At 45.5% G+C, this 26,427-nt stretch overlaps 1 protein-coding gene and 1 long non-coding RNA gene across 2 annotated transcripts in view; both read right to left on the bottom strand.

Moving 5' to 3' along the window:
* The window catches only part of LOC135827692 (sushi, von Willebrand factor type A, EGF and pentraxin domain-containing protein 1-like), a 34,735-nt gene extending 14,355 nt beyond the window's left edge, over window positions 1–20,380 (bottom strand). Inside the window, exons 1-10 of the mRNA XM_065340147.1 lie at window positions 20,294–20,380; window positions 18,104–18,173; window positions 14,316–14,621; window positions 10,679–10,825; window positions 8,570–8,740; window positions 7,347–7,652; window positions 5,283–5,453; window positions 3,704–4,009; window positions 2,619–2,753; window positions 756–926 (exon numbers count right to left, since the gene is read on the bottom strand). Of these exons, the coding sequence (XP_065196219.1) occupies window positions 756–926; window positions 2,619–2,753; window positions 3,704–4,009; window positions 5,283–5,453; window positions 7,347–7,652; window positions 8,570–8,740; window positions 10,679–10,825; window positions 14,316–14,621; window positions 18,104–18,173; window positions 20,294–20,380 (1,870 nt within the window). The remainder of the gene's footprint in view (window positions 1–755; window positions 927–2,618; window positions 2,754–3,703; window positions 4,010–5,282; window positions 5,454–7,346; window positions 7,653–8,569; window positions 8,741–10,678; window positions 10,826–14,315; window positions 14,622–18,103; window positions 18,174–20,293) is intronic.
* A 4,158-nt stretch (window positions 20,381–24,538) lies between these two features.
* LOC135827517 (uncharacterized) lies at window positions 24,539–26,427 on the bottom strand. Its single transcript, XR_010555476.1, has 2 exons — window positions 25,519–26,427; window positions 24,539–25,202 (listed from the first exon to the last, which is right to left on the bottom strand). It is a non-coding gene; the product is annotated as an uncharacterized LOC135827517 (long non-coding RNA).

Raw genomic sequence — 26,427 nt, 5'->3', positions numbered from 1 at the left:
TATCCTCCAGACAGCTGTTTTGCTCATTAAGAGCTCCTCAGTGGAGGTAGAGAAGGAGTGAATGGCAGATAAAGGCCAAGAACAAACTTCCTCGCTATGGACTGGTGTTTTGAGTGAGGGCCAAGAGCGCAGTTTGAAGAGGTGGACGGTTAAGATTATTTTCAAATTACCGAGTTTGTCGCTACATCTGAGTCATCTGTGCAGGTCATTTTGCAAAACATCAGTACTTGTGCTGCTGTGGGCTTACCAGGAGCAATGGCATGGCACATATTCTTTCAAAATCTAAGCAGGAAGTCGAGTTGTTGTTTGTCATTTTGTTAGTTTGTCAGAAGTTACTGCCACAATTGCATTGGGTGTTAGAGGTGATGTGCGTCTTGAAGAAGCACTCCCTATTCCCTGCAGAGCAATTTCCCAGTGGCAGTCGTCACACGACGGAAGATGCAGGTACTTTGGCAAGAGATCTCTAGTTAGAAGCTGCAGATCAGAGATTTTCACTGGTGTGTGCCATGTCCGGCATGCAACGAGACTACGGCACGATCAGAATTCTACACAACAAATCAAATAGCGTATCTCCCAGATTGTAAGTCGCTCCTTTTCACACTAAACTTCAAGTGCAAAGAAGGCGGTGTGACCTACAATCAAGTGTGACTCCTTACTTATGTGAATGCATTGAGACGATTTGGTTCGGACGTGAGAATGGGCTGCGACTTATAATCAAGTGCGACTTGTAATTGGGGAAATATGGTAGAACTCACAGTCACAACGAGGCGCCACTGACGACAGACTCCCATTCGCCAAGCAACTTTGCGTGGCAATGCCCACAAGAGCTAGATTGTCTTGGCACGTATAGGTGACCGTATCCTGGAACTGTATCACCGTACGGTTAACAGTAGCATTAGCAATAGCTGGTACATCACACTTCACAGCTGTACAAAGGAATACAAAAAAAGGAGAAAAGCACCAGCCCGAATGTAAAGCAGTCGTGTGATCTCAAATCGTTGTAAGCTATGTTTGGACGACACTTCAACACAGCACACTGCCTCGCCTTTGAATTCTCCTCACAATAAGAACAGCCATGGAGGACGAATACACCCAAAGTATACAGGTTTGATGTTAATTTGATATCATATTATGCCTCTTCACTAACTGAGGTATCCCAGTTGTTCGTACAACCTTCGCTTCCTAAGCGTCAGGCGAAATAGCACGTCATAGTACATTCGAGATCAGCGGGAAGAAGATGACGACGTCCACTAATTTAGTATCTGTGCACACGAATCTGTTGTGTGTGTTACTCTGTGTGTCAGCTATGGCATCATCGCCTGTGGTTCCATGCCTAGCCTGTACGTCTGAATCATCCTGCAAAGTTTGAATGACGTAGGTTGAGCGATCGCTCCACGAAACATACTTTTTGAAATTCTCTTCATAGTATATCTTCCACCACTGAAATTTCGAATTTCTTCGAATTTTTAGCTGAGAGGGGTGGCTTGCAACCTCGATATGGCTTGTTCCAGGCTTGCTTTGGAGCCATCGCCTGTTGAAACAGTGGCGGGAAGCTGCCCTGCAGCTGTTCCAACAGGAAATTAATCGATCCGAGAAAGCGTGAGTCCGCGAATCTCGGTTGAATATTGAGTATTTCAAGCCTTTTCACGACGAAGATGGAGTTCTTTTTGGAGATGGACGTCGCGGCAAAGGACATGGTGTCCGACTTCTGGCGTCTGGTGAAGCCAGGGATCATTTGTCCAGTCAGGTCGGCAGCCTAGCCGTCGGTAAGCTTGTGTTTGGATCCCGTTCTGCTCGATGTGGTAGATCACAAACAATTTGATATCGCACAAATTGATCTAAGCATCGTGCGTACGATATTTTATATTCAGAAAATCCCAAAGTGTCTCTGTGTGGTCGTCCTATGCCACGAGGAACTCCAATCAGGCTCCTGTGTCCTCTGCCTTCATGATTGAATGTCCACTTCGTTTGAACAACGAACACAACAATCGAGGACGGCTTTGCAATGAAAAATACAGCTATACTGGAGCTGAAAAAAAAGAAGAAAAAAACGTGCTCAGGATGAGACTCGAGTACACGCATACTCTCCCAGCAGGTGAAACGCAAATTTTTGTGGAAAATGCGTCTCTAAGACCATGATTGGGAAACAGACGGTCCCAGGTTCAAGTCCTCCCGAAGGGAGCGGAAGGAATTTTTCTAGCCGTGCTGCAACCCACAGTTGATTGGGGATTTCGGTTTTCACCACTTTGGGATTGATGTGTTCTACATCTACTACCCTCCCTCCCCCCTCCCCCCCCCCCCCCCACCACCCCCACCCCCCCCCCCCCCACCACCCCCCCCCCCCCCACCAACATTTGTGCGTTCTGATCCTAGAGGGTGGTTGCGTTCCTGCATATGCGTTCCTGCGGATGCGTTCCTGCGGATGCGTTCCTGCAGCTTCCAGCCGAGTCTCAAACTTTGACGTCGCTGAGTACAGATCATGCCGGCATTCAGTGCAAATGGTGAAGTGTTAACGGACTCCAGTCTGAATAGAGAGTACAGAGTGGGAAGTGGGGAGTGGAGTGAGTGAGGAGGGGGATGCGCGTGGACAGATCAACAATAACCAAGCTTAAACTTACTGGTGCAGGTATGGATTTGCGTAGTTGCATTACTGCACACTGGTTGTGCATGGAGGTATTCATAACCACGTTCACATGTGACAGTACCGTTCTCTGAAATACTAGTTATTCTGTCTCCATCCGTACGTTGGCAAGCTTGGAGCACAAATAGAACAGTGGAAAATCGAATGATCAGATTGGGCGGAAAACTCTAGAGATCAAGAGGATAATTCTTTTGGCATGAAAACGTCCCATAATTCTCCCTAGGATGGCTTATGATTCACTATAGGTGACATATAGAGCGTGTGCAGTTCATCCACCATCTGTATGGGGCTCAATTTGCCAAAGACTGGAATACACAGACAGCAGAACAATCAGCTGCGGTTTCGTAACTCTGAGTTTCACGAGCTGAATCGAGCATCAGACGAAAATTGGTAGTGACCCTGCCCTGAGAGTACTGCTATTAAACCGTAAAGTACCGTTGATCCGCCCCCTCTCTAATTCCCGCCTCCTGTCGATGTTCTACCTGTGAAGCGACTTCGGCTTATACAACGAAAATACGATGTTGAGCCGACGCATGCACTGCTGTACAAAATATTTGCCAATCCAGCATGTAAATGTGCACACTCCAGTCTGAACTTCTGCGTTGTTGTACATCGTACTGCACTTGACAGCCTTGATCTAATTCCCACCGCCTGCCGAAAACCCAGCTGAGAAGCGACATGGCGTGGTCCTTTACGGTACATGTACCATGAATGCGGCAAGCCCAGCATAGCAAGCACGATGTTAAATGCGTGAACAAGCATTACCTATCTGTGTATTGTTCATTCCCATGGAATCAGGGGACAAAGCTTGACAAGAGATGACACAATTATATGACACATGTGACATTTAAGAACTGTGTATTCGATATTATGCTAGGATCCACCTCGTAGCCAGAACAGCTCATTGCTAAAAACTGAGCAAAACCAGTGTGCATTGGACCCATCAGCCCATCCTTTATTTCCCATCTTCTCCTTATAGCATATCATTATAATGGCAGTCACTTCAATCCTCATATATAATTATATAATGATAAAAAGAATTGGCACTGGGTTTTCTCTTACGTATTTCGCAAGTGACGTATATGGAGGCGTTCACGAAACGGGTGGAAACAGGGTGGGCTAGTGTTCCGGTTGCAAATGCAATCTCATCGGTTTTTCCATCTTCAAACTGGTTGATCCAGGCAAAGTGGGTATCACCGAGCAATGTTGATGTGCATCCCGACTCGTACGCGTTCGCACTTAGTAATATGCCATTGCGTACCCTGCATATGTCATGGCCATCTGTAAAGTTGAATACCTTAGCATCGTGCGTCCGTTTCAGGACTGCGCCAACCTGAGGACAGTAGCTGTACCCAGTCAGTGACGTATCTGGGTGGAAGCACATATAGAAACAGATATAAAGATACAAGAACTGAGATTGTGAGCAGGGGCGTAGGAGGGGTTTTGGAAGTGGTACGACCAAAGGCAAAGGTCGGCGCGGCCGAAGGCCGTGTTGGAGGGGGTCCGGGGGACCTCCCGCGGGAAAATTTTGTAAAAAAGACACAAAATCCTGCGTTCTGGGAACTTCTGGCACACTTCACACACACTTCTGGCGCAGTGTGCATGCAGTCGAGTCGAGTACAGTAGACTCAGTCCGACTGCAGATGCATAACAGATCTACGAGTCTAGAAAAAGGTCAAAGTCTGATGCGCATATGCATCGATGGATCCTGATTTTTTTTTATTACGGTTTTGCACATTCCGGACGGACCACACTTTTCGAAAAGTGGTACGGCCATGGTCGTACCAGTCGTAGCGGGTGCTACGCCCCTGGTGAGCCAAGGAAAGAAAGTTGTAACAAGGAAATCGTGGGCACGAGTCATGCTCTTCATGCCGTGGAATGTCTCAGTACTCCTAGTCACGTTTGTGCTAAGTTGTGCACGTCTGACTCTTCAAAATCTGGTTTAGTTAGCCGACGCGATCGCATGACTTGTGCCAACAATTTTCATGTTACAAGAAGTTACAAGTGGTTTCAAATACTTATCATCTCTGCTGGTCATTTTTGCAACACATCACTCCGTACTTGAGCTACTGTGGTTTGGGTTCGCAAGGAGACATAAAATGGCACAGACCATCATTGCACCCGGTCTTGTGAGGACAGGTTTTGAGAATTCTTTCACTATCCATGCACTGTTAAAATGTCAACCGTGACCCGTGAATTCAGCAAGTAAATGCAGGGCCATATAAGGAACGACCTGCATTGGCAATGCGGTTACAGTGGCCCACGTAATGACAAATAACTGTCCCAGAGAGTTGCTAATACACACAGTGTTTAAATGTGATGAACTACAAATTAATGTGTGTGAAAAGAGAAAAAGAGAGGTTGAACAAATCAAACACCAAAGTGGAAATTCGGTAACGGTGACTGAATGACTCCAACATACCACAAGCATTATGCAAGAATTGTAAGTGATCATCACCACTCTGCTACTGCAGTAAAGACCTGATGGGCAGATTCCAAAGGTGGCCTGGGATGAGCGGACCAGAATTGGCTTCTGATGTGAGTCAAAATGTTGGCGTGTGTTCATTTTTTGTGTTTCATGTCGCATTTTGTGACTTTTGTCAAAGTTCAAGACAATACATGCACATCGAACAGAACTTACTGGCACAGCGTGGCGGCACTGAAGACAGATTTCTGTCAGCCATACAACTTTGCGTGGCTACACCCACCACAGCTAGATTGTGAAGGCAAGAATAGGTGACAGTTTCCTGGTATTGAATTACCATCCTGTCGGTCAAACCATTAGCAATTGGTTGTACATTACATTTCACCGCTGTATAAAGCATGCGAAATGGAAGGAAAAAAAAGAGTTTCAAAGGTGTATGACATTCCGCATTTGGTCCAAAAAACAGATTGGAGGCATGGAACAAGGATTGATTTTTAGTCATTCTTTGTCTAGTATCAAGACAACAATTCACACAGTTGACCCAGCACACGTCGTGCCCCCCCCCCCCCACACACACACCATTTGTCAAGAGGACTACGGCAATGGAGGAGGACCACATGGCCTATGACTGCAGGAGAGCGGGGGGGGGGGGGGGGGGGTGGGGGGGGGGGGGGAAGGTATTATACGATAATGTATGTCCCACATCTACCCACGCCAACAAACTCTCATTTTGTGACTCATTGGCCTAAAATGATTTTGTCGTTCTTCTTGCCTTAAAAACTGCATGCAACACTCCAGTCAACGGGAGCACCAAAACGTGTCGGTATAACATGGAGAAACATTAGTTTTTGAGTTGCAAGTGGTCATAGCTTTTTTTAGTCGAAAATACACTTTAATCTGCAGCTTTAGGTGTAGTGCTAGAGATGTACTTACTGTCTAGACAACGCAACATGTTTCGTGCTCAGATATGAGTTTGCACGTACTTTAGCATGAGCATGAACCTAAGAGCTTGGCACCGGCAATTGACACCAAGTAAGCCTACCCGAAAGAAAATGAGGAAAATCAAGTTAAAGAAACAGCGAGGAGACGCACTGACACTAACAGTGAGATCAACACCTCACGGCTACGAAGCTGCGGGACTCTCCGCTGATCGTCTATCCGTGTGGAGGCAAAGTAAGCGCGGGCAACATTCTGCTGGAGCGAGCGCTGAGCTGAAGCTGGATTGGTGACTGTCATACCTGCTGTTTACTCCTCCACACCGGCGCATAATGATGTACAAAACTCAGGGCCTGCTAGAGAGCCGGGTCACGCGCCCGGCTGGGGAACTGCATGACCTGGCTGAACAGATATCACCGGGTCCAGTCTCACCCGGCTGAAAAAAATGTCTCAGACTGACAATGGATTCCTAAAATACTGGTATTTTACGACACGCTGACCCCATCTGTTGCAAATCTAGCGCAACCGTACACACTACAATCTACAAGCGACAGACTCGGCTAGGGTCAACTGGGGTCAACTGGTTCCAGCGCGATCTGGCCAGCGGCGAGCAGGAAGTCGTGACATTCAAAGTCGATGGGGCAGGCAGTCAAAAGCGTAACTAATTACTTAGGCTATAGCTTTTGACACAGTTGCAAGTTTTCATCCGACTGGTGATTTGGACGATGGAGCTCGCAGCGAAGAGAAAAAGAACGCACGCTTTCCAAGACTTTTGGAAGAAAGGTCGACCCTGGCTGGACTACGAGCATGTCAGTCTATCCATGTCATACGCATTTCCAAACTTTGGAAATCCACCGCCGCTCGTGTTCCGGGAACACGAGCGGCGGTGGATTTGGTCGCGATGCGTGGTTGAAAGTTCATACATGTCACGTGCCTGTTGTCAGGTCGTTGCTAGCATTTGGCCAATCAGAGCAGCACCGTACCAGGGCATTATCAGACGATAATGCCCGGATACGGCGTACCCATGCCCATTAGGAATGACCCCAGGCGTACTACGTACGCTGGTGCACTGCCAAATATGCAACAAGCCATGCCTTTTACGGCAGTGACCTGGTACAAAATTGGCAGTACTCCAGCGCAAGTAGAACACATGGGACCATCCCTAAGGACACCACATGCACTCGCACACACCACACAAAACAAAACTACTTACGTGCACCATGAGGAGAGGAGGAGGAAGGGGAATGAATAATAGTCATGAAACATGTGAGAGACGTAAATTTAGTAGTGTCGTAATGAGGTTGGAGATGTTAAACCTTTCAATGATTGGAGTGCTTCACTTACGTATTTCGCACACGACGTATACTGACGCGTTCACGAAAAGAGTGGCAACAGGTTTGGCTGGTGTTCCGGTGACAAACGCAATCCTATCGTTTGCTCCATCCTCAAACTGGTTGACCCAGGCAACTCGTGTCGCACCAAAAAATGTGAATGTGCAATTGCTCCCGTACGCTTTTGGACTTAGTAATCTACCATTGTGCAGCTTGCATATAAAATCGCCATCTGTAAAGTTGAAAAGCTTGGAGTCGTGTGTCCGTTGCAGGACCGCACCAACTTCAGGACAGTAGCTGTACCCAGTCAGTGATGAATCTGGAGAGGAGCACAACATATATATGCAATTAAAAAAAAACTTTATATCTCTGCTGGTCGATAATCTTAATTAACCGTCCACCTCTCCACATTGCGCTCGTGGCCCACATTCACAACACTATATTCCATAGCGAGAAAGTTCGCTCTTGGATAGAAGTTCCATATCCTCCAGACAGCTGTTTTGCTCATTAAGAGCTCCTCAGTGGAGGTAGAGAAGGAGTGAATGGCAGATAAAGGCCAAGAACAAACTTCCTCGCTATGGACTGGTGTTTTGAGTGAGGGCCAAGAGCGCAGTTTGAAGAGGTGGACGGTTAAGATTATTTTCAAATTACCGAGTTTGTCGCTACATCTGAGTCATCTGTGCAGGTCATTTTGCAAAACATCAGTACTTGTGCTGCTGTGGGCTTACCAGGAGCAATGGCATGGCACATATTCTTTCAAAATCTAAGCAGGAAGTCGAGTTGTTGTTTGTCATTTTGTTAGTTTGTCAGAAGTTACTGCCACAATTGCATTGGGTGTTAGAGGTGATGTGCGTCTTGAAGAAGCACTCCCTATTCCCTGCAGAGCAATTTCCCAGTGGCAGTCGTCACACGACGGAAGATGCAGGTACTTTGGCAAGAGATCTCTAGTTAGAAGCTGCAGATCAGAGATTTTCACTGGTGTGTGCCATGTCCGGCATGCAACGAGACTACGGCACGATCAGAATTCTACACAACAAATCAAATAGCGTATCTCCCAGATTGTAAGTCGCTCCTTTTCACACTAAACTTCAAGTGCAAAGAAGGCGGTGTGACCTACAATCAAGTGTGACTCCTTACTTATGTGAATGCATTGAGACGATTTGGTTCGGACGTGAGAATGGGCTGCGACTTATAATCAAGTGCGACTTGTAATTGGGGAAATATGGTAGAACTCACAGTCACAACGAGGCGCCACTGACGACAGACTCCCATTCGCCAAGCAACTTTGCGTGGCAATGCCCACAAGAGCTAGATTGTCTTGGCACGTATAGGTGACCGTATCCTGGAACTGTATCACCGTACGGTTAACAGTAGCATTAGCAATAGCTGGTACATCACACTTCACAGCTGTACAAAGGAATACAAAAAAAGGAGAAAAGCACCAGCCCGAATGTAAAGCAGTCGTGTGATCTCAAATCGTTGTAAGCTATGTTTGGACGACACTTCAACACAGCACACTGCCTCGCCTTTGAATTCTCCTCACAATAAGAACAGCCATGGAGGACGAATACACCCAAAGTATACAGGTTTGATGTTAATTTGATATCATATTATGCCTCTTCACTAACTGAGGTATCCCAGTTGTTCGTACAACCTTCGCTTCCTAAGCGTCAGGCGAAATAGCACGTCATAGTACATTCGAGATCAGCGGGAAGATGACGACGTCCACTAATTTAGTATCTGTGCACATGAATCTGTTGTGTGTGTTACTCTGTGTGTCAGCTATGGCATCATCGCCTGTGGTTCCATGCCTAGCCTGTACGTCTGAATCATCCTGCAAAGTTTGAATGACGTAGGTTGAGCGATCGCTCCACGAAACATACTTTTTGAAATTCTCTTCATAGTATATCTTCCACCACTGAAATTTCGAATTTCTTCGAATTTTTAGCTGAGAGGGGTGGCTTGCAACCTCGATATGGCTTGTTCCAGGCTTGCTTTGGAGCCATCGCCTGTTGAAACAGTGGCGGGAAGCTGCCCTGCAGCTGTTCCAACAGGAAATTAATCGATCCGAGAAAGCGTGAGTCCGCGAATCTCGGTTGAATATTGAGTATTTCAAGCCTTTTCACGACGAAGATGGAGTTCTTTTTGGAGATGGACGTCGCGGCAAAGGACATGGTGTCCGACTTCTGGCGTCTGGTGAAGCCAGGGATCATTTGTCCAGTCAGGTCGGCAGCCTAGCCGTCGGTAAGCTTGTGTTTGGATCCCGTTCTGCTCGATGTGGTAGATCACAAACAATTTGATATCGCACAAATTGATCTCAGCATCGTGCGTACGATATTTTATATTCAGAAAATCCCAAAGTGTCTCTGTGTGGTCGTCCTATGCCACGAGGAACTCCAATCAGGCTCCTGTGTCCTCTGCCTTCATGATTGAATGTCCACTTCGTTTGAACAACGAACACAACAATCGAGGACGGCTTTGCAATGAAAAATACAGCTATACTGGAGCTGAAAAAAAAGAAGAAAAAAACGTGCTCAGGATGAGACTCGAGTACACGCATACTCTCCCAGCAGGTGAAACGCAAATTTTTGTGAAAAATGCGTGTCGCCGACTGACCAGTAATTTCGCCTGACGAATGACTTGCCCAGGACAACTTGATAGTGACAACAACTGAGCTTGCTTACTGCAAGAGCTGCCATTGTTAGCATAGCGAAACTCCCCAATGACAGTTCATGTGATTATTTTACTGCTGTAATTTCCCAGCGTACCCAACATCAGCTCTTTCACTCTTTAATGTCCCTGAGCCCTGATCATAACAGTGATCAGATGTTTGCCTCGGTCGGGGGGAATAAGAAGGAGACAACCAGCTCCAGTGGCTGTCACCTTTCACCACTGCTGTCATTCGCACTTTTCGATGTGCCCCATGATGCATTCATTTATGCTTTGCACTGCCGCCATTCACAACTTTTCGATTTACGCTGTGATTCAGCTCCAGATTTACTCATTAACGTTTTCTGATGATCGCTTAGCGCGTGAAACTCAGAGTTAAAACGCTTTCTCTGTCCTTTTATTGTTTAAGTAAAAGTGGGGAGGCTTCCTGCAGTTTCATGAACAGTTAAGTTGTAGAGCCCACACGCTCTCATCCATTAACACTGCAATAGTTCAACTCATTTCACAATATTATTGTGAACCTGATGAAGGCAATTTGCCGAAACGTTGTAATAATTATTGTGAAATGAGTGGAACTATTGCAAGTGTTAATGGAAGAGAGCGTGTGGGCTCTACTACTTTTAGCTCTTATTGTTTGTTTCAGGTGTACGTACATGTGGACAAGTGTACACTTACGTGTGCAGGGAGGAATTTGTGTACTTGCATCATTACACACGGGTTGTGCATTAAGGTATTCATAACCAGGATCACATGTAACGCTACCGCTCTCTGAAATATTAGTTATTCCATCTCCATCTCCAGTCGTGGTGATACGTTGACAAGCTTCAAGCACAAATAGACAAGTGGAAACCAAATCAACAGATTGGGCAGAAAGAAAGAGGGTTTTATTCAAAATCTCGATGATGCTCATGAAGACGGAGACGTTCTAACGATACTTCTAATGGATTTGCGTGTAATGCAGTGCTCTCTTGAGTGTAGGCAAGTTGCCTGCAAACTATTTCAGGGTTGTATTGGTCACGAACCCGACCCTGGTTTCAACTACGATGCCTCTTGATTCACCACACATTCCATATGTAGCACTTTGCAATCGATAGTCATGTTCGGATTCAAAGCAAAGAATTTAGGAGCTAGTTATGCCCAAGCAGCCATCATGGCCACTCACGGAATCCATACGCCACGCAAACCTTTTGCCTAGTGAAACAAGCAGAAGAGAGATGGCTCTTAGTTCCTTTGATGCATGTAGTCAGGAGTAGATGAACAAGAGCGTGCAACTCCCCCCGGATCTCTTATTCACAATCTGCAGATACCCCGGCCCACTGCGGAATTTGTTTGTTGACGTCACCTTCTTTTTCAGAAAAACGCGCTTTTGCCGCAGAGCAGTGTGAGAGCACGTGCTGGGCACTGACCTTGCAAGGTAAAACCCGGTCAAGTGGACGAGGCAAAACTTTCCAAAAGACTGGCAGCGCTTGTGTCATGGAAAAGATGACGTCAACAAAAAGTTTCGCAGGGGGCGAACCCATCTTGGAATTGCACACTCTTGTTTATCTACTCTTGATGTAATCCAAGTGTTTTAGGCTAATTTTGTTTTTACCAGTCGAACTGTTTGTCTTCCAACATGGTTGACGTGCCACACTATAGTCAGAGTTTTCACTCAGAGGTTTAACACCTCGTTTTGGACATGGGACCCAGGCATCTGAAAATTAAAAGCCTTTGAACCCGAGTGTTTGCTTCAGAACTGTTCTAGTTTGTATCCAGTAGCCGAGACCGGTCATTCAGAGAATCCAAATAATAAAAAATCAGGTTTTGGTCCAAAACGAAGGGTGGTGAAATGGGTAGTTAAGAATGAAGAAGTAAAAACTGAAACAAATCACTGTGGATAGACATGTTACTGGCTATAATCCTATTTCCTCTGGTCCCGTTTTCACCTCGTACACTCGTAACTTGTCATCATGGCAAACAATCAAACAGGAATTTCGAGGATGTAGATACAGTGTATGCTAGCTTGCATGTGATGACAGCCTAGATTAATGTGTACCTGCTTAGCGAGCTGGCGGTAGCTGAAAGCCGGATCTAAACCAATTGCTCGTTTAACCCTTTCACTGCTGCAGGGTTGTGCACACAGGCTCTGGAAAAAATCCGAAAAATGGGGCCGATGGCCAACTCCACTACGTTATGGTTCAGGCAACTGGGTCGGTGAACTTTCGGGAAATGAAGGCCAAAGCTACCAACACCACACTGACAACTCGATAGGTTCCCCAAAACGAGGTACAAAGCTGTATAGGACACGTAAGTTTGCTGAATTTGCATAAAATACGGCAAAGCCGGCAATTGCAGTTGAAAAACCAGACGAAAAAAGGGAAAAAAGAGACATAGAACGTAACTAAGCGGGATCCGTACCCGCAACCTCTCGTACATGAGGCAGGAACTGTACCAACTGACCAGCAGTGACTACACACATGAGGAGATGACTAAAACCGGGTATTTAGACCATGACGTACATGTACGTCATCAGAGCCTGGACGTCATCTAGGATGACATACATGTACGTCATCCGCGGTGAAAGAGTTAAGTGTAAACCTCTCACACCTCTCAAGGGACATTATGTTACAGACCTGCGTGATTTCCTATCATACCCTGGGTTCTCATCATATTGTGTTACTTTGGTAAGTGTGCCTGCGGAGTAGGAAATAGGGACAACGTTGAGTTCCGTTGCACTTTAGAAAGCAGGAGCGAGTCAGGAAGAGTTACTATTTGATGTTGTTTTTTACATTAAAGGGGAAGTTAAGGCAAAAATTAAAATTTCACCAGTTGTAGTCTTCGGGGTGCTGAGTCGAATGGTCTTGGTCCGAGGAAGCTGAGACGCTCCCTTCCTACTTGAATCCCAATCGAACTCGCGCACTTCCACCGAAACTGGGTGACTGCGCCCTACTAGATGGGGATTTGTATGCAAAATGTCACTAAAAGCGCCATTTCGTTCTTATAAAAGCACGGGTGACCGCGATTGGCCCATATGTTGTAGTCTTTTGGACGCTGAGTCGACTGGTTTTGGTCCGAAAAGGCTGCGATGCAGCGTTCCTCCTTTATTCCCAATCGAACATGGTTGAACAAGTGGTCACGTGCTCCTGCGTACACCAGTCACCTGGTCACCGTGCCTGCAGGGTACAACTTACTAGCCTGTTTGACCTTTTTTGGATGCACTCCTGTCACTCGAGTTGAACCTTGGTGTGAAATTTGTCGCCTGCTGGCGCGGTGACCAGGTGATTTGGGCACCCAGGAGCACGTGACCGCTTGTTCAAGCATGTTCGATTGGGAATAAAGGAGGAACGCTGCATCGCAGCCTTTTCGGACCAAAACCAGTCGACTCAGCGTCCAAAAGACTACAACATATGGGCCAATCGCGGTCATCCGTGCTTTTATAAGAACGAAAGGGCGCTTTTAGTGACATTTTGCATACAAATCCCCATCTCGTAGGGCGCAGTCACCCAGTTTCGGTGGAAGTGCGCGAGTTCGATTGGGATTCAAGTAGGAAGGGAGCGTCTCAGCTTCCTCGGACCAAGACCATTCGACTCAGCACCCCGAAGACTACAACTGGTGAAATTTTATTTTTTGCCTTAACTTCCCCTTTAACTTGGTCAGTTATACAGTTAAACCTGTTGTAAGTGACCTCTGCTTTTGGCGACCACCTGCTTTTAATGACCGTTTTCCATGCACGGACAGTTCTACACAGAAACTGCATCGGACACAGCGATCACCTGTCTTGCACGACCAGCAACCGACTTTTAGTGTACCAAGTGCCATACGGAACCTGCACACAGCGACCAAAACTAACCAAAAATGCCATCTCGGCTGGCAGAGCTGACTGCAACAGGGTTGAAGTGCGCTCTGAAGCAAGTGCACGCAGTCGACTGAAGTGACATGTGACAATGCAGGATGCGCTGCATGTACTTGAGTGAGGTGTTCTCTGCCTGCATGAGAGTATTCTATGCTCCACACCTGTCAGTACGAATACATGGAAGTTCAGTCATGCACATTTATGTATAATCCGATGGGACCTGGCTCTTACTTGCAGCGTGGGGTGGTCTGGGTCTTGCTTGCAGCGTGGGGTGGTCTGGGTCTTGCTTGCAGCGTGGGGTGGTCTGGGTCTTGCTTGCAGCGTGGGGTGGTCTAGGTCTTGCTTGCAGGGTGGGGTGGTCTGGGTCTTGCTTGCAGCGTGGGGTGGTCGTTTACACCCGGTTTACTGTAGGTAGAAGAGCTGAGCAAAGGGTTAAAAACAGAGCAAAACCAATTGCTATTGGCACTGGGCTTCACTTACGTATTTCGCAAGCGACGTATATGGAGGCGTTCACGAAACGGGTGGAAACAGGGTGGGCTAGTGTTCCGGTTGCAAATGCAATCTCATCGGTTTTTCCAACTTCAAACTGGTTGATCCAGGCAAAGTGGGTATCACCGAGCAATGTTGATGTGCATCCCGACGTGTACGCTTTCGCACTTAGTAATATGCCATTGTGTACCCTGCATATGTCATGGCCATCTGTAAAGTTGAAAAGCCTGTGATCGTGTGTCCGTTGCAGGACTGCACCAACTTTAGGACAGTAGCTGTAGCCAGTCAGTGATGCACCTGGGTGGAAGCACATATAGAAACAGATATAAGGTTGTTAGTGTTCTCAAATGCTTAGCATCTCTAAAGTTCATCTTGCAACACGTGAGTACTTGAGCTGCTGTTTTGAGAAACCCTACCGCTATGCCGACAGTGTTAAAATATCAACTATACATCATCCCAGCACGTAAAGACAGTAACAGTCCATTTCAAAGCTGTAGACGCGTACCTAGACAAAATCGTTATGGCAGCATGTATACCACATAAAATCTGTGATCACTTTGTGCATAATTTTTTCCAAATTGGGCGTCTGTTATCCAATCGTTTAGAAACTAAATGAGAGTAATTGTGGAGCTGACCTGAGCAATATTTCGAAAACTATTCTAAAAAGGTTCCAGCCAAATTTGACAGATTTCAACAACACTGTGCGTCTAAAAATGGCCTCTGCTGGGATGACGACTACACCATAGTTCAGCGGTTAGAGCATCGCTGGCTACAAGCGAGGGTCCCTGGTTCGAGTCCTGGTGGTGACAGTCAATATTTTCTTCAGACTTTTCCCGTTTGTCTCTTTCCCTCAAAGTTAATATTCTAAAAATCTTCCAGCCAAATTTGAAATATTTCAAAAACCCTACACGTCTATAGTTTTGAAATAGACTGTAGGCAAAAACCGTTATGCCAGCATCTATACCACATCAAATCTGTGATCACTTTGTGCATAATTTTTTCAAATTGGGCGTTTGTTATCCAATCGTTTAGAAATTATATGAGAGTAATTGTGCAGTGGACCTGAGCAATATTCCGAAAACTATTCTAAAAAGGTTTCAGCCAAAGTTGAAATATTTCAAAAACCCTACGCGTCTATAGTTTTGAAATAGACTGTAGGCAAAAACCGTTATGCCAGCATATATACCACATCAAATCTGTGATCACTTTGTGCATAATTTTTTCCAAATTGGGCGTTTGTTATCCAATCGTTTAGAAATGATATAAGAGTAATTGTGGAGTGGACCTGAGCAATATTCCGAAAACTATTCTAAAAACGTTCTAGGCAAATTTGACATATTTCAAAAACACTGTACGTCTGTAGTTTTGAAATGGACTGTACATGCGAGGCCATACAAAGACCAAACTATATTATCGCATGCTTATAGTGGCAAAAATAATGGCAGGTGAATGACCTACTTCCTCCGCGTCATCGAAATTGTCGCAGTTTGACTTTTGACATAAAACGGGGTATTTACTCACCAGCACTCGTGATGCAGGCAAGAAATCGGACATAGGCGATAGTCATCAGTATAGGGTGACGGCAAAGTTCTATTTTCTGTTATTGGAAGCTGAAATTTTTGAACTAGACCCAATTTCTTCGCTGATGTCGCTGCGATGGTAATTTCGACTCGCTGAGATCAGCCAGGCGTTGCCGCCTGCACATTTCTTGTGCTTATGGCCATTCACTCAAGCCTCATCACTGGTTTACCTTAGCTGGGGTGAGAATGACTTCGTGGAACAAGTGGCAGTGCTTGGAGAAACATCGAGGGGTCAGCAAACTAAATGCATGCAACAGCAATAAAATGTGTCGCTCTGGCTGAGACACTCAGTACATGATTGTACCTGCAAGAGCCGTGTCGACTCTACGCGTTGTGCTAGTGATGCACGCGCAGGTGCCGTACCAGTGATGCTGAAAAAGAGGTCGTGCTGGACGTGATAGTACACTTACCTCCACGAGCTGTGACCACACAGCTAAAATAAATGGGCATGCCACGGCTAAAAAAAGTTCATTTCAAGATCGAGGTGATTCCGCCGACGGTAATCAACCGACCTCGCAACGATCATGTATTTTTACTAGGCTTCGTTGGTGGTGAAGTAGAAATCATCTAGAGCTAGCAGACAACAAGCATAGCAGCCCTTGTCCTGTGGAGAAAGTCAAAGCGTTTGAGATGAGGCGCGACCAAATTTCAACCTTCCTTGAAATATTTCGGAACGATATTTTTTCGTCCATTGACATCAGCGACGACGAGGACTTCATCTCTGCGTGAAAAATCTCAGTCCAACTGTCCTGGAACGTTACTCTAGTCTACAGACTATCATACTGTGTTATAATTTTTGAATAGTTTTAGCTTATGGAGTTGTCAGTAACAAGTGACAAGTCACCAGTCAAACTGCGACAATTTCGATGACGCGGAGGAAGTAGAAAGTTGACAATAATTTGTGCGAGATCTCGATCGGCTTTAAATATTGCAGTGGATAAAACAGAAGGAGGGCAATTTCAAACGGCAATTATCTTTTTGCCCATAGGTAATGCAGCTTAGATCTTCCCGTACGGTTGTTTCGGTTTACTCGGATGTGGTAGTGTGCAGTTGCCATTCCCTTGAACTGCAATGCTACCCAGGACTCGCACGAGAACTCGAAGTGGGCAGACTGCCGTAATTTTAATAATAACATGTCTTCTATCTTTGCATTTGGCGAGACATAGGTGAGGAGACAGGCAGATTATCCCACAATCTTCCTCTTTAGATCATAATCATGTTGTCAGAATATGCAGCCAAGCGTGCCAAGACTAATGAAATAGGGACGTCGTGTATGTACAAACCCTTGACTTTAAACTCCATATTTCGATGTCACGCCTCCAAATTATCAAAAAAAAACATTCTTACTATCGAAATGAAGCTGGCACAGGGCTCTCTTCCACTTGGGGTACTCGCATAATATTGCTATCAAGAACATTTAAAAGCTTTATGGATTTCCTTGAAATACCGTAAAAGCCCATGTATACGCCCACTCGAAATTACGCCCACCCTCCGTGTACACTCGCAGTCAGGGGAAGTCAACACTTTTGTTTTCAAAATAGTGCCCATGCCCATGGTTACGCTCAGGTATGCAGGCAACACTGATACCCAATACGTACTGCTTTCTCTATTTCAAGTATACGCCCGGTTCCAAAATAGCGCCGTGCCCTTGTATATGCCCAGGAAATCAAGGCTGCTATTCTATACACCCGGGGCCTATACACGGGATTTTGCGGTATGACAAGCATATTCCTGTATTGATGACTAATTGTCGCCAAGTTTCATGGTTCTACTTCCGATGTCTCTGAACTCTGGTTTTTCCGCCAAAGCACCGAATAGGGAAAACCATGAAATGTCAGGCCGTTTGCCTCCGCTTGCAACAGTGTATTGTGCGTTTAGAACCCCAGTTGAGGAAGTTACCTTTTTGGAACCTTTTTCAAATTTCAAATTTCGCAGCACTGTGCTGTGTAGAATAAAATCACTTAACATTGCCATTCAGAAGAGCTCGCTAGGTGTGTGTCTGTGTGTTTGTGTGATTACAGGGTATGTTTTTTGACATCGCAGAAATTCAGTTGGATAAATACAGACTCACTGCATGGGTGATACACGAAACTGCACAATAAAAAGAAATATAAAAAAAAGTTAATTATCGTGTCCGTTCCCAAAGGGAATTCACGACGGCCGCTAACACCCGCTAACTGCACAATGCAAGGTGCTAACCTGGCAAGACTATTCCATCGCACGAAATGATCAGTGTTGCCACAAAGCAGAGTGCCAGTAAGCCTCTCATCTGAAAACACAGGAAGAGGTTAAGTTGACAAGAAAGCATACACCCGAAGTTAAGTCATGGGGGAAATACAGGCAAAGACGTGACAATAATGTCAGCAAACAATGGATCACTCGTATCGTTTTGCTACTCTAAGTTTCATGCACTATGTGCAATCATCGTCCACGGTAAAAACATGACAATATTTCAGGCATGACCACACAAAACCTGTTTCATCTACTTCAAATGAACAAAAAAAACGTACGTTGTGACTCGGAAGTTTAGCCAATAGTTTTTTTTCACTAAAGAGAATAGACCAATAAGTTTGGAGCTATGACTAAAAGTCCAAGTAGGCACAAGTCAGATGGGGAGACAACAATGCACGAAACTGACAAGGAAATTGAAACATTCAACGACCTGATACCTAGCTCCAAAAATCTACAAAACCCAAGCCAACCACCTTCCGACTTGGAAGGCTCACGTGGGGAAAGTTCCAATAAGGAGAATTCTAAGCGTGAAGGTTGTTGGTTTGTATTTCGCTGATTTGTTGGAGCTAGGTTTCAGATCGTTGCATGTCTCAATATCCATGTCAGTTTTGCCCATTGTTGATACACTATCTAACTGTCTCGTCATAACTCGTAACTCCTCGGTTCTTTCCATTTACTAAGAAATAATATAGCATGGCTTTCAAACCTGTTAACGTTTGTCCAGTGAGACATTGTCAATGGACATTTACTTTTTTATTTTTTTACTAGAGCCATGTAAACCCGTCATGTGTGAGCAATGAATACGAGGAGTGGTGGCGTGGTCTGGGATGCTCTGCCGACCTTGGGTCTCGGCTTCATCACAACCAGGCGCGCCAATAGCAGAGAAAGAGAGAGAGGGAGAGACAGAGAGAGAGAGAGAGAGAGAGAGAGAGAGAGAGAGAGAGAGAGAGAGAGAGAGAGAGAGAGACAGAGACATCGTCAGATAGTCAATATCATTCACCGAAGGCTCCTTTTATCACGTGGTGTATTTCCTTGATAGAACATTCGCCAAATATGAACGTTTTACGACAGGTCAGTTCCTGGGATAAGGCAAAGTCTAGAATCCAACATTATTTCCAGACCAATCCAAACCTCAATGGGGCACGGTAACGGAGGGCCAGGGCTTCGCATTACAAAAACCACGACACTACATGAATGTCTGCATGCCAACCGAAGTTATTGTCATTCATCAAATAATCGAATCGACAATGGAGAGTCAACTAACTAACTAACTTGTAGCTCTCTTACCATCTTAGTTATAGGAACAAGTCAAACCTAGAAGGTGCTGACAAGTTTTTCACTCCAAATGCATACTGGCCAACCCTCCCGGTTTCCCCGGGGAAATCCTGGGAAATCAACACTACTCCCGGGGTCCCGGGGATTTTCACCAAACTCCAGGGGTCCCGGGGATATCAACCAAACTCCAGGAAGTCACAGTTTTTTTCTGATACAGGATTTTCCTGAAAACTACATGGATTTGCCCCGAATGTCCCGGTTTTTTCCAAAATATGTAAGGTGCCCATTCGCACTTCGAAATGTGCACGGCAGTTTCAATACCTGGCTAGCTTAGAGCTAGATAACGTGCAAGATCTGCACTGACAAAGTGACAGGCGGGCGCCGACTGATCCAACTGCACTGCAGAGTCGAACTGTGCTGTACGCAGATTTGCAGAGTCGAACGTTTTTTTGGCGGGAAATGCTGATTTTTGTGCCGTCCAGTGATTTTGAGAGAAATCTAGGAGTTCTGCATGACTGGTCAAGGGATTGAGGTTTTGGTGGTTGGTCAGTATACAAGTGCAGCTCACAACACGTGCTACACATGGTCATGGCACTGATCCTTTGAATTGGAAGTTTTCCAATATTCTGCGCATACATAAATGTTTCGGCTTATGCCATATCAGCCAAAGCGTTGGAACAATACATTTTATTATGGTTGTATAGTGCACAGTAAGTAAAAAAGTAAATGATCATGTCCGTTCCTGAAGGGAACTCACGACGGCTGCTAACACCCGGTAAACCCTTGCGGCAGATGCAGAGCCTAACGATGGGGGTGAGTGGATAAGTCTCCAACCCACTGGCATAGGTGCTGAGAAAGACCTCATTAGCCGTATCCATGTACCCCTTGTGCCTGGCCACAAGTTCCCAGTTGACGGTGGGTAGCAGCACGGCTGGAAAACCGCTCCAAGGCATGACTTGAACCAGGCATCTCTTGCATCGCAATCATGAAGCAACCGAGTGTGCCTGCCTGGTCGGCCTGGTAGTGCGCGGAAGGGCTTACTTAAGAGTAAAGGTAGAGGCGGTGACATTTCGAAGAAATCTGTGCCCGTGAAATATAAAAAGAAGAGTGAAAATTGATCAAAAGGATTTTCCAGGTTGACTCGCTTTCAGAATCCGCCTGTTTCTAACTACTGTCCAACATTTTATGTCAACTCGGTTTGTCAAATCTGGACTAGTGTGTAAAAACTAGGGGCATGTTCGTTTGGTAGGATCGGGATCCCGATCCACCAGATCCACAGGATTCGCACCCTTTCGATTGATCGAATCCGGATCCGGATCCTTCGGATTTGGATCCGATCAACCCACCTCGGGGAGAAGGGTTGATGGGATGCAAATGTGACCTTTGTCCGTATATGGCAGGTAAAAATCATTTTTCCTCACATTGTGGTATGCACACGTGGATGCAGATAGAGCGTGTTGACTTTTCGTAAGACACACGCGATGAGTACGACGTTCACCCTTTTGGGTGACTTTTGAGCGTCAATATGGCACCCCCAAAATAAAGTGTTCAGTTGAAATCTGAAGGATCCGATGGATCTGAGATCTGGATCCCGATCCTACCAATCGAACATGCCCTTGGGTAACCTTTTGAAATTTTCATTGTTCTTTTGATTTCAGGCTATTTTTCCGAATCCTACACATATTATTATAATAGTCCTAATAAATGTAGAAAGGAAAAGGACATATGGAGACGAGTTTAGAGTAACTCTCCATCACTGTAACTGGATACTATACAGTCAGAAAGTAGTCCTAATAGCTGAAGACTATGTTGACTTGCATCACTATCCGACTCCACAACATCCAGCAAAGCAAACACCATAATCTTCTTGCGGCACTTTCTCATCCCTTGTTCATCACAAAACTCTGCTCAACAATTCAATTCTTGACACAACAAATGCTGGCCCTGATATGACACCCACCCACTGAAACATACCGTTGGAATTTGCTAGTGCGGCTCGCTGCCCAGGCTGCTCGCTCTGAGGGCTGAAAATAACCTGGCAAGACACCAAACCTCTCCTGTTCAGCACCCGGAGGAATTCACGGTGATGACAAACTCAAGAAGAAGAACTTGACAGACAGGAGCCTGATCGGATAGACTACTCTACGCTCATGGTCTATCTTTCCACTCCTTCCTCTCCTCTCCTTGCTATCTGTACTGTAGTCTTGGTACTACTGATCAAGAGTACTTACTCTTGCCTTGGTGCTATCCAACATCAAGTAGGTTACTGGGAAAAACTGGGGAAAATAGTAGCTTACTGTTGTTGCAGTTGAAACTGATTCAAATGACCGACTTGAAAATTCGAAAGATCTGGATCTGGATACTGATCCAATTCGGAAAATTCGCCAGGCAACGTCTTTCCAACCGCGCTTCAAGTAGTGTATAGCATGACCTTTCCGTCACTTTTGGCGGAAAAGCAGCACCTGAAACAGTACACCATTGTGTACCATGTCCAATGTGGGGTCAAGAGTCCACGCTCTACTGCCACAAGTCTTCAGCGCTTTGCGCTGGTGGCTCTCGCGTGCGCGCGCTTCTGGTTGCCATGGTGCGAGAAATCCGGCCCACCTAGACCACGACAACGCACGGCCAGTTTTCCGTTTTCAGTCCCGCATTTCTTTTTTCGTTTTCGTACGTTTACACGATCAAAGCCGATCCGATTTTGGTTGGTTCCAGAAAAATTCTGGAACCAACCAAAACATCTGTACAAACCTACAACTTTCACCTACAGTTCCTAGTTCAACCCTATGGTTCATTTACTTTTGTACAGCTTTACAACTTTTCACCTAGCTATTTCCTAAGGTTCACGCTACCCATGTGTATTAGCCACATTTGCGCCAAGACAATTATTTTCAAGTACTGCATTGCTACACGCTCAGCTACTGGTGCATAGCGCAACCTGACTAGCAACCTTCTCCACTTTACACTACAAGTATGCCAATTCATGCCTACCGTGTACATAAGCTAGTGTTTTCTACCTCATTCTTCATCCTCTGATGAAGCATTCTAATTGCAGAAACCGGTCAGGTATCCATTAAAATGTAAATGTATGAATTATAACTAAAATTACTGTGCTCTTGTTGTGTCGGGAGTTCAATGCATCTTCCCCACACAGCACTCGTGAAGGCTTGTACAGAGTGAGGGGCTTCTCCCCAGTGATGCAGGCTACCTTGAAGCATGATGAGCTACGTGAAAAATACCGCGCGGTGTGTTGAAGCGAGGAATGGAGCATGCCATTCAGCTTGCACTGGTGATTGTTTTACTGAACGATGATGAACTGCACGTGGCATTTGATAGGGCTTGTGCAGGGTGAGTGTCTTCTCTCCAGTGATGCAGGCCACCTTGAAGCGTGAATCCACTGCATCTCTCTCTCTCTCTCTCTCCAAATTCTTTGGTAATGCAGCCTTTCACTAACATTGTCCGGTTGCACGCCTACTGTCACTCAAACAGGACCAATGATGCAACATGTGCCTAGCAGATACACTGTTGATCATAAACAACTCCAATAACACCCCCCCTTACCATTATCTTCAATACACATCCAACTAGAACTTGAAGTATATCAGTCGAAGCTGCTTGTATAGTCTCTACTTCTTGATACTACCCACTCTCTTTTTCTGTCTGTCTTTCTCTTTCTGTGTATGTATGTGTGTGGGTGTGTGCGTCTCTCTCTCTCTCTCTCTCACTCTCTCTCTCTCTCTCTCACGCACACACACACACACACACACACACACACACACACACACACACACACACACACTCCCTCACTCACTCACTCACAAAGCATGGATCCACTGCACTTTGTCGTTGAACATCTCAACACGCATGTTGACGTACACTCTCTCTCTCTCTTCTCTCTCTCTTTTTCTCTCTCTCTCTCTCTCTCTCTCTCTCTCTCTCTCTCTCTCTCTCTCTCTCTCTCTCTCTCTCTCTCTCTCTCTCTCTCTCTCTCTCTCTCTCTCTCTGTGTGTGTGTCTCTCTCTCTCACACACACACACACACACACTCACTCACAAAGCATGGATCCACTGCACTTTGCCGTTGAACATCTCAACACGCATGTTGACGTACACTTTCTCTCTCTCTCTCTCTTCTCTCTCTCTGTCTCTCTCTGTCTCTGTGCGTGTGTGTGTGTCTCTCTCTCTCTCTCTGTCTCTCTCTCTCTCTCTCTCTCTCTCTCTCTCACACACACACACACGCACACTCACTCACTCACAAAGCATGCATGGATCCACTGCACTTTGTCGTTGAACATCTCAACACGCATGTTGACATACACTGTATCTCTCTGCGTCTTTTGATTTCTGTGTCGCTCTTTCTCTTTTTCTCTCAACCTGTGGATCTACAATGTACTTTGCTGTAATAAATTCTTTTGAAGTTCTGTCCTTATTTGATTGGATTATTGATCGCGTATTGATGAAGCTCGGCACGAAGTATTGGCTTGCTTTCTCACATACTTACCCTCTTTTCCTGTCTGTCTCTCCATCTCTCTTTCTGTGTGTGTGTGTGTGTCTCTCTCACTCTCTGTTGACGTACACTGTATCTCTCTTTGTCTATCTCTGTGTCTCTCTTTGTCTGTCAGTTTCTATCTCTCTCTCTCTCTCTCTCTCTCTCTCTCTCTCTCTCTCTCTCTCTCTCTCTCTCTAACACACAGGCACAAGCTCTTTCTCTCTTTCAGTTTCTCTTCTTTTGTTGCTTTCTCATGAACACTAGCACACACACACTCTCTCAACATTGATCACTTATTCCCATCATGCATTTTTGGGTTTCGTTGTGATAGAATATTGTACTACTAGTACTACTGATGTACAACACTATTCTCATGCAACTGGAGGGTATATATTCGGGTGCTATTTGTTGTTGTGGCTAAGAGTGCATGTGTGCGGCCAGCTAGTTCCAGCATTCAAGGTGTTACATTTGCTACACTGTGGTCTTACAAGCACAGAGAACCATATGTTCTAACTTTCCTTGATACAACTATGAACCGAAGCACAACTGCTGCAAACATTAACTGCCCATTTAGGCAAGATAGCAACAACTCAAAGTAGAAGAAGTAAGTAAGACTAGCGTCCTTCCAGCTCCAGGACAGTATGAACAGGCAACAACATAAATTTTAACAGCATTGCATCGTACATGCATGTAGCCATGCAGAAATAATTGTACATTTAGTTGTGAATGCAAATCCACGGCGGAAAGCAGTCAGGCGTAATAAATGCAAGCAATAGAAACCAGATCTGTGACGCATGTCACATGCATTCATGATGATCAATGCATCGTGGTTCACCACCATTGAACACAGTAGTACATGTAAATTACACAGAAATAGGATATTAAATCTAACATATCTCCCTCGTGAAAGAAAAGTGATAAATATCACATGAGTGAGTAAAAGACGAAGACAACAAGAAGAAAAACATGACAAAAACAATGGCAATTAAATATGAAGACTTGAATTTGAAAACTCGGATGGAAGAAAAGGACCAAGGACCTACAAGACGTGCTAGAGCTCATAGCCAGTTTGTTGTAGAACGTCAGTACTGTCGGTCAGTTTGGTGCAATGTTATAATTATTGAAAAGAATTCGGGTGGACACACCCATTCCCATAGCGCTGCATATCACATCCGAACCAGTTCCGTTATTTTACAACGTTTCGGCACTTGGCCATCATCAGGTAATAACAATGAATACCGTGGAAGCCACACAAGAGCAGTATATACGCAGAGTGTAGCGCCAAAAAAGATGCGAATTATGTCACCTAGTATGACAGAGAGAGAGAAAAAGGCGCAACTAGCACATCACGGAGGAGAAGCAGCAAAAGGTAGCGCGCATTGTGCTCTGTTATAATTATTGTTATTGCATGAGCTGATTGTCAAGTAACTGGTGGTGTTAGTGAACAGTATAGCATAACGTGTAGTTCTTTGGTCTTTTTTTCTTTACTATGAATATGAAAACAATCACAGTTCGCTCAGTACTTGCACCTTTAACTTCCAGTGGCTCAAGATGATGAACTGCATGCTTGTGTACCTTCCCAGCTACTTAAACTTCTACTATCCGAACAGCACCATCCTTACCTGGATAGGTCATAAGCACACGTCCAAGTGGCTAGTGTGCAGTTGCGGTGTGCTTATCCATCACAAGCACGATATCTCCTGAGGGTGATGCTGTTGAAGCAGCCACATCCCTTGGATACTTAGCTTCGGAACAATCTCTTTCAGCTAACGTTTCCATACCTGATCTACAATACGTTGCACAAACTCCCGGCGCTTTCTTGGGTGAGCTTGAGTCATTGTAGATGTGTTCGCTTCAGCAGCAATAGTTGCCCTAGCATGGCCAATGAGAAAGTGTTGTGGCAATAGCAGCTGAAGGTCTTCATGCAGCACTAGTTTCATTGCCTTGGCCATTACCTAGAACACACCACCAAAGTGTGGTGCACTTGGTGGCTTGAAGTACCAGGTCGCGGTATGACCTTTCTGCTGCTAGTCTGAAGTTGTCGAGAAACTCGACAGCTGCTTTTACCTCTTGATCAGCCACACGGAAATTGGTACCGTTGTCCGATTGCATCTCTCGTGGTACACCACGTCGCATGGTGAATCGGGGTCTAAGAGCAAGGACAAAACCGTCGTTGTCCTCGAAATGACAAGCCCTAGTCAGCAGGCATGTAAACACACATACATATCTCTTTGAGTTGTGACCGATCTCGACCCTGGCGTGCATAGAAGGGGATGACATAGCCGACACTAATTATGGCGAATGACTGATGTGGTCCAGTTGTCTTGAAGTCGGGAGTTGGTGGCATTGCTGGTGTTGCTGTTTTGATATGGCCCTTGCGGCAAAGAACGCACTTGGCCCGATGCCTCCAGGTGGCCTGCATCACTGGAGAGAAGCCACTCACCCGGCACAAGCCTCCACGAGTGCTGTGTGCTCCTCATCGTGAAGTGATACCTTTCCCAGTGAACGTCAACAGGCGTGTTGATGTGTTC

Source organism: Sycon ciliatum, chromosome 11 (genome assembly GCF_964019385.1).
Source record: "Sycon ciliatum chromosome 11, ocSycCili1.1, whole genome shotgun sequence".
Lineage (NCBI taxonomy): Eukaryota > Metazoa > Porifera > Calcarea > Leucosolenida > Sycettidae > Sycon > Sycon ciliatum.
Note: the sequence above shows the minus strand (reverse complement) of the source record. Positions and strands in the feature narration are given on the sequence as shown.